Below are 13984 nucleotides of genomic sequence, written 5' to 3'. Positions count from 1 at the left end.
TTGTAATATAAATAAGAATAATAATACTTATTATAATTATCATTGATAAGGATGATGATGATGACGACGACGACGATGATGATAAAGATGATGACGATGATGAAGATGGTGATGCTGTAAAATACAACTGGTCATAATATATTATTAACATAAATATGCAGCAATACGGTAGCAACATACATCTATATTGCAATCTAATTAAATTACGTTAAGTTTAGGAATTATAGTACAGTACTATGATTATAGTACTGTACATTTCTTAACACCCACCCCCACCCTCCGTAAATATGTTTTTAAAATATTTTCTGAACTGCACACGACTTTTAGTAAACGAATCACATTGTTTTTTTCAACCACACTTAATAATACGTTTTTGCAGACGATACTATTTACATCCAGATGCTACATCTGATCCAATCAGTTGAGCGGAGAACTTAGTAGCTGGTTCAAGCACGCACAGAGTACCGAGGAGAGCAAAGAAAGCCCAACTTCAAGCATGGCGTGGTTTAATTTTGTGGCCATTGCTCCAACACAAACCACAACTGTAGAAAGTAACGATGATAATGTTCCCCTGAATCTTTCAATTAAAAAGGAAAAACGGAAAAAAGAAGGTGTTTGCTTAAGACAGCCAAACTGGACCGATATTGAGAGAAAACTCTTAACGGACGAGTTCATGCGTCATCGCGCTATCTTGAGCGGAGGGAACGACAGTCAGTCCAAGCGCGAGAAGCGCAAAGCCTGGGAAGCTATTCGCCAGAAAGTTTCGCAAGTATCGACATGCAAGAGAACACTGAAGGAAGTTCGAAAGAAGTGGCACAACATCTGTTTTTACGAAAGTAAAAGGAGAATACAAAGAACAATAAAGAGATCGACAATGAATCAAGCAACAGGTGAGTAGCGAGTTTAAGTTCAACCTGTAGTATTTAACTTTTAAGAGAGGTATTATGTTTATCTATTCTGTGTAGTGTGGTGTGTAAAATAAAAGGATCCAAAATAAAAACATAAGGAGCAGGCTAGAAGAACGTTCAGAACGCACCAAGAAATATGTATATTCCAGTCCTCCTTCCTATGGTGTTCTTTCTGCATCTCCATTTATATTTGTTTTATTAAAATGAATGTTATTTCAAGAATTGTATGACGTTTTCAGGCCTAGGCCCTTAGGCCTGGAACAGAATACTACTGTATGTAATTGTTTTCTCTCTAGCCTAGTTGCCTGCTGCAACATAGGCCTAATAATAGGCCTCTTCTTAAGTCTGACTTTTTAAAACCTAGGCTTAGACTAGACCTGTATTTGACCAGCATCGTTTGTAATGTATTTAGTGCTATGTATTGTAAATATTTAACTTATGTATTTTTAACAAAGCAATAACGAATATTTCATTGAAAAATCGTCTACCAAGCGAATTTCAAAGTGAAAATAGCCTTCTCAACTTGAACAATCAAATAAAAGTTGTCGTTATTCTAAGTCCTAGTTATTGGAATATCAATAAAAAATATCTACCTCGGCATTTATCAAACTATCACTGAAAACTTTAACAGTGAATAATAACTAAAATTCTTGTCCGCCATATTGATCTCAAAGAGTGCACTTGTACTTTGGTTGTACAGTACTCTACAACCTCTCTACAACAAGCCACGCGTCTATCTACAAATTTTGTAACACTTTGTTACACGCAAATACGCTTGTCAAGCAAGGGCATTACATAATATAAAAAAAAACCAAAAAACACGGCATGCTACGTTTACGGTTTAGTTAGGAGAACTGTATATAGTCGGTCAAGACTAACATGACAAGTCTACTAACAAGCAAAAATACATTATCTTTCTTTTTTACCCATATGCGCATGTGTTTTGTTTGGTAATGTTTGTGATTTTTAATTAAATTTAAAATTCAAAACTACGAATTATCAGGAAGGAATTAGACGATAAATCAATTAAATCATTAAAAACAAATCGTGATTGTTGGTTTGAGTTCGTTCTGTAATAAATTTAATGAAATCAAAGAATTTGTTCATTGGTATCGTAGGCCCCTATATAAATTCTAAACTTTATATAGGAATAATGAAGCAATAATCTATAATAAATAATTTCAATTTTCGTCTACTTATCGAAATATTATTAAGCCTAGGCCTATGTTGCCCCATTCATTAAAATTTATTAAACATTTCAATGTTAAGTCCACGGATTAGGATACAATAATAAATAATTTCTACATAAAATAACAATAAATATTTCACCTACTTTATTAACTTTATGTGACAATTTTACAGATTTGATGTCTCTTATACACATCTAGATGTGTATAAGAGACAGGTGTGAAACCATTTAGATTGAGATTAATATTGTTAAACCTCTAAAGCGCAACAGGTAGGGAAACACTCCAACCCTTCCCTCGGACCATATCAATTGTCACTTGTGCCCGGCAAAAATATCTGAATCCGCCACTGCAGCAGCAAAAATACAAGTGAAGAACTGAATTACAGAAATACTACTTCCGTTTTTATCTGTAGATTGTGAGCTGAAGCAAGAGATAACAATCTCCCCATATGACCAAACAAACGAATCGTCATCAGTTGCAGTGGCTGCTACAAGAACGAATGACGTAACTGATTGCGATGCAGTTCAAAGGTATATATGTATAATAAATTATATTATATACATATATATATACATATATATATATATACATATATACATACACATATACACATATATACATATATACACATATATACATGTATACATATATACATATATATACATGCATATATATATATATACACATACATATATATATAGATATATATGTGTATATATATATCTATATATACATATATATGTATATATACATATGTATATATACACACATATATATATATATATGTATATATACATATATATGTATATATATATATATATATGTAATTAATGTGATTAAGGAAAAATAATACAGTATCTTAAAACTAATGGACTTATTAGTAAATATGTAATATGTAAGTAAGCATGCTAACAAGCATGCTCCCGCTTTGACTAACTATGCCTTGTCCTACTTGGGTGACTTCGGAATACAGAAATGGTTGTTATTGTCTTGTAAAACATACAAAAAAAATCTGCATAGGCTCAAATACAAATAACAAAAATAGAGATTAAATAAACAGTAAATACATGCTTGATAGGCCTATAATATTAGGCTAAATTTGTAGTCTAGCTAGGCCAAAAAGTGTAGCCGCCGGAAAGTGATTGTAACCCCTCCTGAAAGGTTTTGGGGAGTTTTCTTCGCCTGGAGTTGTTAGTCGGCATATGTTGCGGTACGCAAATCTCATCTTTTATGACAAGGCATAATTCACTTACAATCAATAGCATTGAAATAACACGAATTTTACAAGCTTTTGATTATGTCATTGAAAATTGTAACGTTGGTATTTATTTTTTATAATTCATCTAGCAAGTACATGAGCTTCGTAGCAGAACTCGAATACCCATCAGACGCAGCAGACTCGACAGAGAAGACGAATTTGGGTACAGGAACTTCCGACGATACTCTCCCGAAGGAAGGACCAGCTACAAATAGCATAACAGAAAATCCCACAGAAAACCCCACAGAAAACATCGAGCCGGATTCGGTACGTTTCCAGCAAGATCTGTTGTATCTTCACAAACAGAAGATCGAGCTGGAGAGATGCCGCATCAATATAGAAATTGACATTTTAGAGGTTGACCGGAAGAGACTTCGAATTGAGGAGGAGATGATTAACCGAAAGCTGTTAGGTGCCCAAACTAATGAGGGCAAATATTTTTAAAGTGTGTTAGAGTTTTCTATAATTAATTTCCCCATAAAATCGCTTAAACAGTCGATCGGATACTGTTCCAATCTAATGGTTTTATCAACCAGGCTTTAATAATAAGTTTTCGAAATCGTAACATATGATGTAAACTAGGTTGTTAAGATGATGGAAAGTCGGTCAATTTAACGTCCAAAAAAAGTTATGTGCATAATTCATACACATACATACTTCAAAGTAGGCGGAGCTAATTCGGCATATTCTGATGCGTAACTTTGTGATTTCGAAAAATCCCTATTCATCTTTAAAAACTATGTTCATAATTGCTGGTATAGTAATAAAACGTACGTAAATAATTCCCATACACTTTTACAGCAAATACAACAATGCAATGTTAGCCCTCCAGAACTAAATTATCATTTCTTTGTACAGACAAATTGTTTCACTAAACTCGAGCACAAATGTCGAACAGCACGAACATTTTCGTAATTGTAATTTGCGCACCACTGTATGAAGCATTGAACGTTACAATATTTTTCGATCGAATCAGCTGTTGTAGGCCTAATAAATCATCAATGACAAAAAGAAAAGTGACGTTCGTCCGATACCTGCTGAGAATCACATGAACTTCTAAAACGTCATTTGCTAAATCGAGTATTGTGGTCGGGTTACAATCTAGAAATATCTAGGTCAGCAGTTATTCTGTAGAATAGTATTTTTTATTTTTAGACCAAAGTATACAAGTACATCGATCCGTTAGTTATCTTGCCGATAAAATAGCCTACACTTGCACCGTTCTCACTCCGCTAAGAAGTGTCGTCACTACCACTTATATACACAAGGGGAGATATTTAAGTGGGTGGCACTGAACATCGAATTTGGTCACTGGCCTAGGCATGACGTTTACTGCGTTTATTTTCTCGTGAAAACGCGATATACTTTGCTATGCCTATAGTGAACACTTTACACCTTTTAGTGGGTGAGAAGTAGACCTAGAGTATCATTGAATCGAAATTTCTCTTGATATTTGTCGTTACCAATCTTTGTTATTGTCAGTTTTACGGCAGTATTATATGTTGTATGCACTGGAAGTTTGTTTAAATTTTATACTCAAGTTTGAAAAAAAAATGTTGAATGCTCGTTTAGAGACATGATCAAAATAAAAATCAAACTGTTATACAACAGTTTTTTTTAATGAATAAAAGTTTATATTAACTTGCAGTTTTTGTTCATGTTTGTTTATATGAAGGTGTTTAGAACTGGCCAACACACTGTACCTTCAAAATAATTGGTATTAAAATGGGAGCCAATTTGCGATTCCTGACAATGTCGGCGATTTAATCGCATACCGATATTTATAGATAGTTCCGGTGTTTCCGGTTATCTGTGCTAAAATTTAAGAATTCTTAGGGGTGTCCATGGCTACAGTATATATCTAAAATACTGTAAATTAGAAGACAGAACTTAATCTTGCGTTTCTTTCATAATTTTTGTTTTGCCGATTGTTATGCCTTTTTCTATATATGGTGCTTTTTCTATATGGTACTTAGGCCTGTATGGTGCGATAACAATATTAATAGTATAGGCCTAATCGATTTTAGTAATACAGTATGCAATGAACCTAGAATGAGTTGCTCAAGTGGTTTTCAGCCTGGGGGAGGGAAGGTTGCGAAATTTGAGAATGCAGAACTAAACCCATATAAAAACCTAATGGTCACTTTAAGCCAAGAATCCATTTGTCCGGCTGCGTTTGTATTTACAGTGCGTTTTTAATTTTGCATATTCACCACACCATACGGCGGGCTAAAGATGGTTTTTCACTTGGCGAATTTATTCGCACGAATCAAAGCGTCGGCTCACTCACTGAGCTCTGATTAGTTGTGCATTTTTCGCTTCACAGAAACTCCGATAGGAATGTGAATGCGCATGTGCATAAGTCGACGCTTTGGATTTGCGTGAATAAATTAGCTTAGTGGAAAACCAGCTTAAAGTCAAAAGGGATGAATCGGTCAATGGAGCGATTAAAACAATCGCAGCGGTTACGGAGACGCAACGCACCCGCACTAACTCTCGTTTAAAACGCACCGCACCGCAAACGGAGCCGCAATCGCAACCGGACAAATGGATTCCTAGTTAGTGGAACAAATTTCCCGCTACAACCAACTACGGCCATGAAATCATTGCCTGTATGACAGTCATTAAGATTGCCAATAGGGTGTACATGGTGACGGCGACGATGATCATCATAGTTGTGGTGGAGATGGTACATTAATGAACGAACACAAAAACGTACGTCTCTGAGAAACAGACGGCCGTTACCGTATTGATGCGTGTGTATACTATTAAGTTAAACAAATCAATCTGACGTAAAATTTTTAAAATTGAGGGAAAACGTTGGCAAAATAAAAATGATATAATACAGATATTCTTTTTAAAATCATATTGCATACCCGAAAATTGTGAATTCTAATTCCGAGACCCCTGTAATTTGAGACCGGTCCTCGAAGTACCAACTAACAATCTTTAGTCTAAGGCTTGACTTTTTTCATACCTTTTTTACCGAACCCACCGCCATCCAATAATGATGATTTGAACCCGCCGCCATCCAATAATGATGATTTCGAATAAAGGTAAAAATTTCAAAAAATAAGTTTATTTTTATTACAACAAGGTGAAAAAAGTGTCGCCTAATTGAGAGCATTAACTAGCTAGGTTTGCTCTCATAGGGAAAATTTTCAAAACTTTCCCTATGCAATATTGAAAAAGTCCACAAAATTTTCTTGCTGTTCGTCCCTTGACTCACAGCAAATTAAATCAATGCAATTCCCAATTTTATCTCAAAACTTTCCTATGTAATACTGTATTGACAAAGGCCCCAACATTTTCTTTACACCACTGAAAACTTAAACCCTGAAACATTATAGGTAAAACAGGATATGAACACAAAATGGAGAGATAATATAAAAATGTATTTTATATCTCCGTTGACCATAGGTACAATAAGCAGTGGCGTATTTAAGTGGGGTGCCCTGGGTGATGGGGATTCCCCAAAAATACTCACGTCCCATGTCATTTTCAGACTCCTAGATACGCCACTGGTCTTACTGGGCCTTGTGAATACAAGTTATTTTTCTATTTCTATAAACAAAAATAAATGAATATGCAAACAACTTATGGTGCAAATTCTCATTTTATTTTCCCTAATAAATTGACTCAAGAGATGTCTATTACCCTGACCCAAAGGTCAAAGTACTAAAATTATCTACGTTCAGTAATTCATTCAAAAATTTAACTTGTCAAAAATACCATTAGAAAAGAAAGAAGAATTTGACAATCATCCGCAAAAGACGGACTCACAAGATATAAAAATGCAATGGCATTTTATTTCTTGGATTTCACAAATAGACAATTGACCTACAAATAGGTCTATCATGCCATTTTACATTGGAATAAATACAGGTACAACAAATCTAGTGCTAATATGAAAGATCATAATACTAGACTCTCGAAATAAATAACAAGAGTCGATTAGTGACACGTGTCACTCCTCAATTAATAACGTAGTCTCATTTTATGTGAATATACTTCATACGAATCTGGCGTTTTGGTTTATACCTTAAATACAATTTGTCCACATACGGTACATCATGTTACGATAAAAAAAACAAAAACAACCTTATGTACAATGTACACGTAGAGTTCTGGAAGTTGAAAAAAAAGAAGTAAAAAGAAGAGAAAATAAGAATAATAATAATTAAAGACATTCAAATGATAACAACAAAAGACATATTGACTAGAATATTTACAATTTCTATGACGTTAATAAACAGAAAGTTTAGTTGCATCTACTGTTTGTCAGTTTATCTGAACATTTGAGTTGCAATCAATTCAAAATTGGTATCATTTATTCTTTTGTATTTCGGTATCATTCAATTGGGCTCCGAAACTTCACTATTTGAACAATCAGTATATTGCTGATTTGTTTAGGGGAAAACATAAAACATAAATAAAAAATTAAAATTCTAAATTCCTGGCTGCTGTAATATCGCTTGATATAAGCACCGCAATTTATCAAATAAATTGATAATTAAATTATAGCACAAATTTCATTCTGAATTCTTGAAAATAAATACTGTTACACAAACTGAATTCTAAAAAACAAAGTAATAGTCACTGATTACACTAATGGGCACACATGAACAATTTTTTGTCTGTTACATTTAACAGAAATATTTGATCAGAATTGTCCAAAAGACAGTGAAGTAATGTACACAAATGATCTGTATGATCAGATATGTTTTAAACAAGCACAGACTATCACACAAAATTCTGACCAAATATTGTTGAATCTGACATACAAAAATCTAATAGTGTATGCCTAGCATTAGACTTTGTGAAGATGATAATAAAAATATCTACAAATAAAAAAAAAATCCTACCATAAATATTTTATATGTTGCATCATAGCACGGAGCTATCAAATTAATTTCATAACTCCATGATCATAGAGTACTAAATCACATTTTTAATTTGTGCAAATGGAGTGGGTTTGAGGGCCAATTTCATTGTTTGAAGGAGTGACATGGATGGAACATGATATTTTTAAAAGGAAGTGTGGAAACATAAATTGATCTATTTAGAGATAATTTTTTTTTATTTCTTCTGTATACACATCCTGGAAAATATCAAAACTGTAAAAAAAAATTTGCCAATGCATATTAAGATACCATATGGGGAATACAAAGGAATGCCTGAATTGAGCAATGTTGGTTTCCAAATAATGTCTAACATTTTTACGGCAAAATTTATAAATGCACAAAAAAAAAATTAAAAAATAAATAAAACAGAAACTGTTTTTATAGAAATAACTGATGCATCTTCCAAAGAAATAATTCAAAATGAAATTTTTTTCAAAGCATTTTTTTATAAACTGTACATTAAATCCCCAAATTTTCCCTGCCGCTATCTAAAGTAACAATTTTTTTCTTAAATATTTATGTACATATCACTCTCTATACAAATTAGAAATAGACAAATCATAGCATAAATGGTATAACACACACACCCACACACCCGTAGCATCACTCACACACCCCTAGCATCATTCACACACCCACAGCAACACTGGCACACCTATAGCGAAACACACACACCCATAACAGCATTCACAAACCAGAAAATATTGTATACAAAAAGAAACACAAGAATGATTTGTATGTCGCATGTGATGGACAATTTCAAATTATTTACTTCACAGGAACAAGGCTATGAGCTTTTTCATAAACAGGTCACTTTATCGAGCTACATTTTGATTGTCACTTTCCTATTAGAACCAGTCTTTCTTTAAAAAAAAAATATTGGGGTAGGTAACACTGGGAAAGGGAGTAAGGAAAGGAGGCCAGTCAGGGGATTTCATAGCTCAAAGTAAACAAAAAGTTACAATAATAACCTTCATTTCACTAAAAATACATTAATTCACACATTATACACATATATAAATATAAATAAATAAAGGTATACATTTCTATATGCATGTAATATGTAAATATAAAAAAGAATTACATATATTTTCCCTTTCTAAATTTAGCACAGGTAATCATGGCTAAATTTCAGATTTCAAAACTGAACAAAACAGTAACAATGCAGCATTCTAGTACACAGTTGAAAACCGTACATATCCAGTGATCAACTGTAATCACAACATGAAATGCATTCAAGCGTGAATGAAAATATTTCAGATGCGCAATAATAATGCATTCCCACCTACTCATTAAAGTTGGTATTCTTGTTACCTCTTCAAAATCAAGACTTGGCACAATCCCCGTTTCACGATTTGTAAATGTGTGATCTCCATGATTAGGGGTGCACTAGAATGCAACATTAAACAAAGGAAATAATTGCCAGGTTGTCATAAATATGGATTGATTGAAATAATTTAACAGCCGTGAATATTGACTACCACTCTTCAGGCAACTCCAGCAGCATCTTCCCTTTCTTTTAATAATTATTTCAAAACTCCAATAGAAAACATCTTATCCTATTAAATACAAAGTATTGGGGAAAGAAACCGTCAACAGAAGAAAAACACACAACTAAGAATACGACAAAATATACACTAAGAAATGTACATTTTCCATTCTGGTTTGTCACTTTTTTCCTTGGATGATATGTTCTTAGAATTATAGTTATGTTTTTTGATTAAACCTACAGAGAGCGCTGTGGGATTCTTGATATGCGTGAAGTGGAAGATGACATTTTTGCGTGGTGGTATACTTTTGTCATGAGTCTTTCTGCATTTCCTCGAGACATTTCGCTAGTGTGGATGACGACTCTGCCTGGCTGATTACTATTCTTGCAAGGTGAAATTCATGCCGACGTAAAATACTACAATATAAAAAATAAAAAAAAAAAAAAAAAAAAAAAAAAAAAAAAAAAAAAACATTAAAGGGGAGTAAGTCAAAAATTTATTTTCACACGGTGAATCTTTTTTACAATACATTAGCAAACAAAAAGTGGTGAGACCAAGGAAGCAAATATTCTTTGACAAAAAGTTATGATGTGCATATATATATATGGTCATGATGTGATGACATCACGACCATATTCAGGCTTGTCACAGTTTTTTGTCAAACAGCATTTGATAGTTTGGACAGGGCTTTAAATGGCCCAACAGGATACATTATTTCATTCACTCACTCTGTTTTACTATTAAAACAACAAAAATTTGACATTGTAGCATTGCACTGAATTCCGTCAAACTAACAAAAACTAAGCTGAATCAAAACGCAACATTCACAAAACAAAGAACAACAGTTAACAATAATACACTTGCAAAGGTATTCAATATAAAAATTACTTACAAAGTTTCAAGATTTACAATAATCTATAAGACATCTAGTACAGTAACTATAATTCTATCCTAGTTAAATTTACACAATTATGATGATATCTGATTCCTTAAAAAATAGATAAATTAAAAACATAAACAATGCAATTTAAATTGACAACATTGAGATTATATATATAATCAATACTAATATAGATGAAGATAACAGTTAATAAATTGGGATGAAGATCCTTATATAAGTAAGAGCCCATATAAGTAATCAACAATTATTGCATAAAAAAAAATGATTGATTGATTGATCTGTTGTAATTTGCAATATTACATATTTGCAAACTCGAAGTATCAAAATTGATGTACACTGTTACTTAATACATAAATGCAAAAAAAATAAAAATATCGTTATTTAGTTACTTCTCAATTTGAATATTGCTGTGTTATTTTTAGTTCTGCATCTGAATCTCAGTTAATTCACATCGATAGGATGCATCTTAAGTTTATTAGGTTTTTTGAAAAATGTTTTAATCGCCCTTGTAAATTAATGTGTCCTAGGAATAGATTTTTATTTCACGATATGGTTTTTCTCTATAAATGTGTTAACTCGTACTTTAGTTTTGATCTTGTACATATGTTTGGTTTGCATGTTAATTCTAGAAGTCTTCGTTCCTGTCTTACCTTTAATGTCCCCTTTTGTAGAGTTGTCTGTAAACGTAGTTTTATTTCTAGACATTCTCTTCAATATAATTCTCTTATTTTAACCTCTAATATTGACATTTTTCACAATAGTTTGTCTATATTTCATTCTATTATTATTAATCATTTGAATAGGTGAGATTTTTGTACTCTTTCATCTATATATTTGATATATTTAAATTTTATATATTTTACCAACCAGTTAGTGGCGATGATTCGCTGTTAGTCTGATGAAATGAAATAAATAAATAAAACCTTAAACAATAGGAAACATGAATGTCCAATAAAAGTATGAATTATCAAAATTTAAACACAATAAGCAGAAAAATATAAACGTTCTTAAAAACTGTATAAAGAGGAAAATTTATCAAAATTGTAACTATAATAAGTTTGAAATTTCAAATAGACCAAAATCCTTTCATGAAAACACCAGCAATGGAAACTTAAAGGCTGTATTGTCTAAAATTGATTAGAAAAGCCAAAATGAAAAGTTCAACAACCAAACCAATGTTTGACCTTCCCCTACTCTTCTCTGTCTCAATCTGAATTTTTTTTTCAAGTGGCAACATAAATCCATAATCCATATACATGAGATTTGTCTCTCTACAGATCACTCAAACAAATATTAATGATACTACTACTAAATGCATACACTTGTTGTGCCCAGGTTCTACAAATGACTAATGCCGTTAAGGTTCTGTATGATTGATTCGCGCTCACATGGTGGTGCGGTAAGCCACTATCCATGGAGCGGATATCGTTGTGATAGCGAGGCACCTGGACTGCCCTAGACGCTGCGCTACTTTCAGAGCTCTGATTGACAAGGAAAAGTAAGAATAAGCTCTTGTTTATTCTAAGATTGGTATCATATACATCCAGATTTGCGTCTATGATCTTGAGTGCATCTCAAAACCACATCATCTTGTTCTTATTCATCTAATCATCCCAAAGGTTTAACTCTTTGTAACATAATTTGTCGATTTTTTTTTATATGCAACACTGAAAATTTAGTAAATTGTTGAAAGTTTGCAATAATACAATTATTGGGATTTACTAGGAGGGCATTAAGTGTGCAAAAGTGCAAATTGTGTTGATGCAATATTGAATATACATTTTTTTCAAAAATTGTGAATGCAAATGTGTTTTCCATCACTATATTTTAACACTCGATTTTTTTTATATGCAACACTGGAAATTTAGTAAATTGTTGAAAGTTTGCAATAATACAATTATTGGAATTTACTAGGAGGGCATTAAGTGTGCAAAAGTGCAAATTGTGTTGATGCAATAATGAATATACATTTTTTTCAAAAATTGTGAATGCAAATGTGTTTTCCATCACTATATTTTAACACAGAATATTAAATATACTTGTAACAATACAAAATTCTTTTTTTTTTGTTTTTATTAAACGGTAACATGTTTTAAGTATGCTGATGAGCAATGCTTTTAAAATATACAAATTAGAGTTCCATATTGTAACATAATACGCAGCAAGTAATGCTCAATGTAATTGATAAGGTTAGTATGGTAGTATTATGCATAATCTAAACAAAGTATTTTTTTTATTAGTAGCACATTGCCCAAATTTCCAATTGCATACTGAATAAGGACAAATAATGACAAGAAACAAAATACAAATTGCTTTGCTATTATATTAAAGTATGCTTATGAACACTGCAAACTTGGTTAGTATACTTTAACATTAACATAGAGTATTATGCACACTCTATACAAAATTAAATAAGCTTTTCCAAAAATGTCTATTGTTATTTTATTACAATATGTACAATGCAACATATAAAAGATTAAATGATGGCGATGAAGAATGCAAATGATAATTTTTCAGAACTATTCAAAGGCAAAAACCAATGTGGAAGGATATTCAATTTGTAATGAAAAAGTGGCTCAATATCATTATCCCATATCACAACTGGTCAGGTGATAATACTCGTGAAATCTGACTCGTGTTGCAAATGTCACTGTGACTTGTTCTTGAAATGCATGCAAGCTGTTTTTTTTTTTTCCTTCTCGAACCAATTTATTGGATGCAAAGATGACTACTAAATGTCCCTTCCTTCAGTAACTACATGTTTTTGAAATTAACTATTGAATGATTTCATTTAATTTCTTGTTTTAGTTTAAGTAATTTTAGTTAATTCTTTGTGCTTTTGATCAATTATAAAATAGCACCATTTAAATGGCTTGCTTACTACTATCGGGAATTGAACAATGTTTTTAAAAATAAATGTAATATGGACTTTTATTACAGAGTTGTCACTCTGAAGATGATTTGGAATAAACATCAATTTAAAGGTCAGTCTTTTATGGGTGATAAAAATCGAAAAAAAAAATAATAATTACATGTAGTATATAATTGAAAAAAAAATATATAAGAACTGGTGTTACCTTCTTCCTTCTGATGAATACTTTGCTATATTTTTGAGAATCAATGCTGCAGTAATACGAATACTTTTGGTAACAGGTCCTTCAGGTTCACCCTGGAATAATATTTTTTTAAAATAAAGGATTACGAACATTACATATAACTTTTTAAAATGCAAACACTTGGATAACAAACAAAAGTACACAATTCTATGTAACTGTAATTATTAAAAAAATAAATACAGTAATAAAAGTTAAATAAACATTAGGAGACTAAGAA

The 13984-nt window shown here is 32.1% G+C and overlaps 2 protein-coding genes across 2 annotated transcripts in view; one reads left to right on the top strand and one right to left on the bottom strand.

Annotated features, from left to right (window-relative positions):
- The first annotated feature begins 433 nt into the window (after positions 1-433).
- Positions 434-4161, top strand: LOC117109532. The gene is made up of 3 exons (XM_033251905.1): positions 434-890; positions 2511-2628; positions 3446-4161. Exons 1-3 carry the CDS (start codon positions 497-499, stop codon positions 3798-3800), a joined length of 867 nt encoding a protein of 288 aa, XP_033107796.1. The 5' UTR covers positions 434-496; the 3' UTR covers positions 3801-4161.
- A 2792-nt stretch (positions 4162-6953) lies between these two features.
- The window catches only part of LOC117109632 (SWI/SNF nucleosome remodeling complex component-like), a 54675-nt gene continuing 47644 nt past the window's right edge, over positions 6954-13984 (bottom strand). Inside the window, exons 17-18 of the mRNA XM_033252023.1 lie at positions 13729-13820; positions 6954-10166 (exon numbers count right to left, since the gene is read on the bottom strand). Coding sequence (XP_033107914.1) covers positions 10061-10166; positions 13729-13820 — 198 coding nt within the window. The 3' untranslated portion in view covers positions 6954-10060. The remainder of the gene's footprint in view (positions 10167-13728; positions 13821-13984) is intronic.

The sequence above is a fragment of the Anneissia japonica genome, unplaced genomic scaffold (assembly GCF_011630105.1).
Source record: "Anneissia japonica isolate Jap-2015-1 unplaced genomic scaffold, ASM1163010v1 scaffold287829_len2072220_cov186, whole genome shotgun sequence".
Classification (NCBI taxonomy): Eukaryota; Metazoa; Echinodermata; class Crinoidea; order Comatulida; family Comatulidae; genus Anneissia; species Anneissia japonica.
This window is presented reverse-complemented; position numbering and strand designations above follow the sequence as displayed.

Excerpts from the sequence above, each read along its gene's own strand:
- LOC117109532 (XM_033251905.1), top strand. The coding sequence starts at position 497 with ATGGCGTGGTTTAATTTTGTGGCCATTGCTCCAACACAAACCACAACT. Across the intron at positions 891-2,510 it reads GACAATGAATCAAGCAACAG|ATTGTGAGCTGAAGCAAGAG; the intron begins GTGAGTAGCGAG and ends TTTTATCTGTAG. Across the intron at positions 2,629-3,445 it reads GATTGCGATGCAGTTCAAAG|CAAGTACATGAGCTTCGTAG; the intron begins GTATATATGTAT and ends TAATTCATCTAG.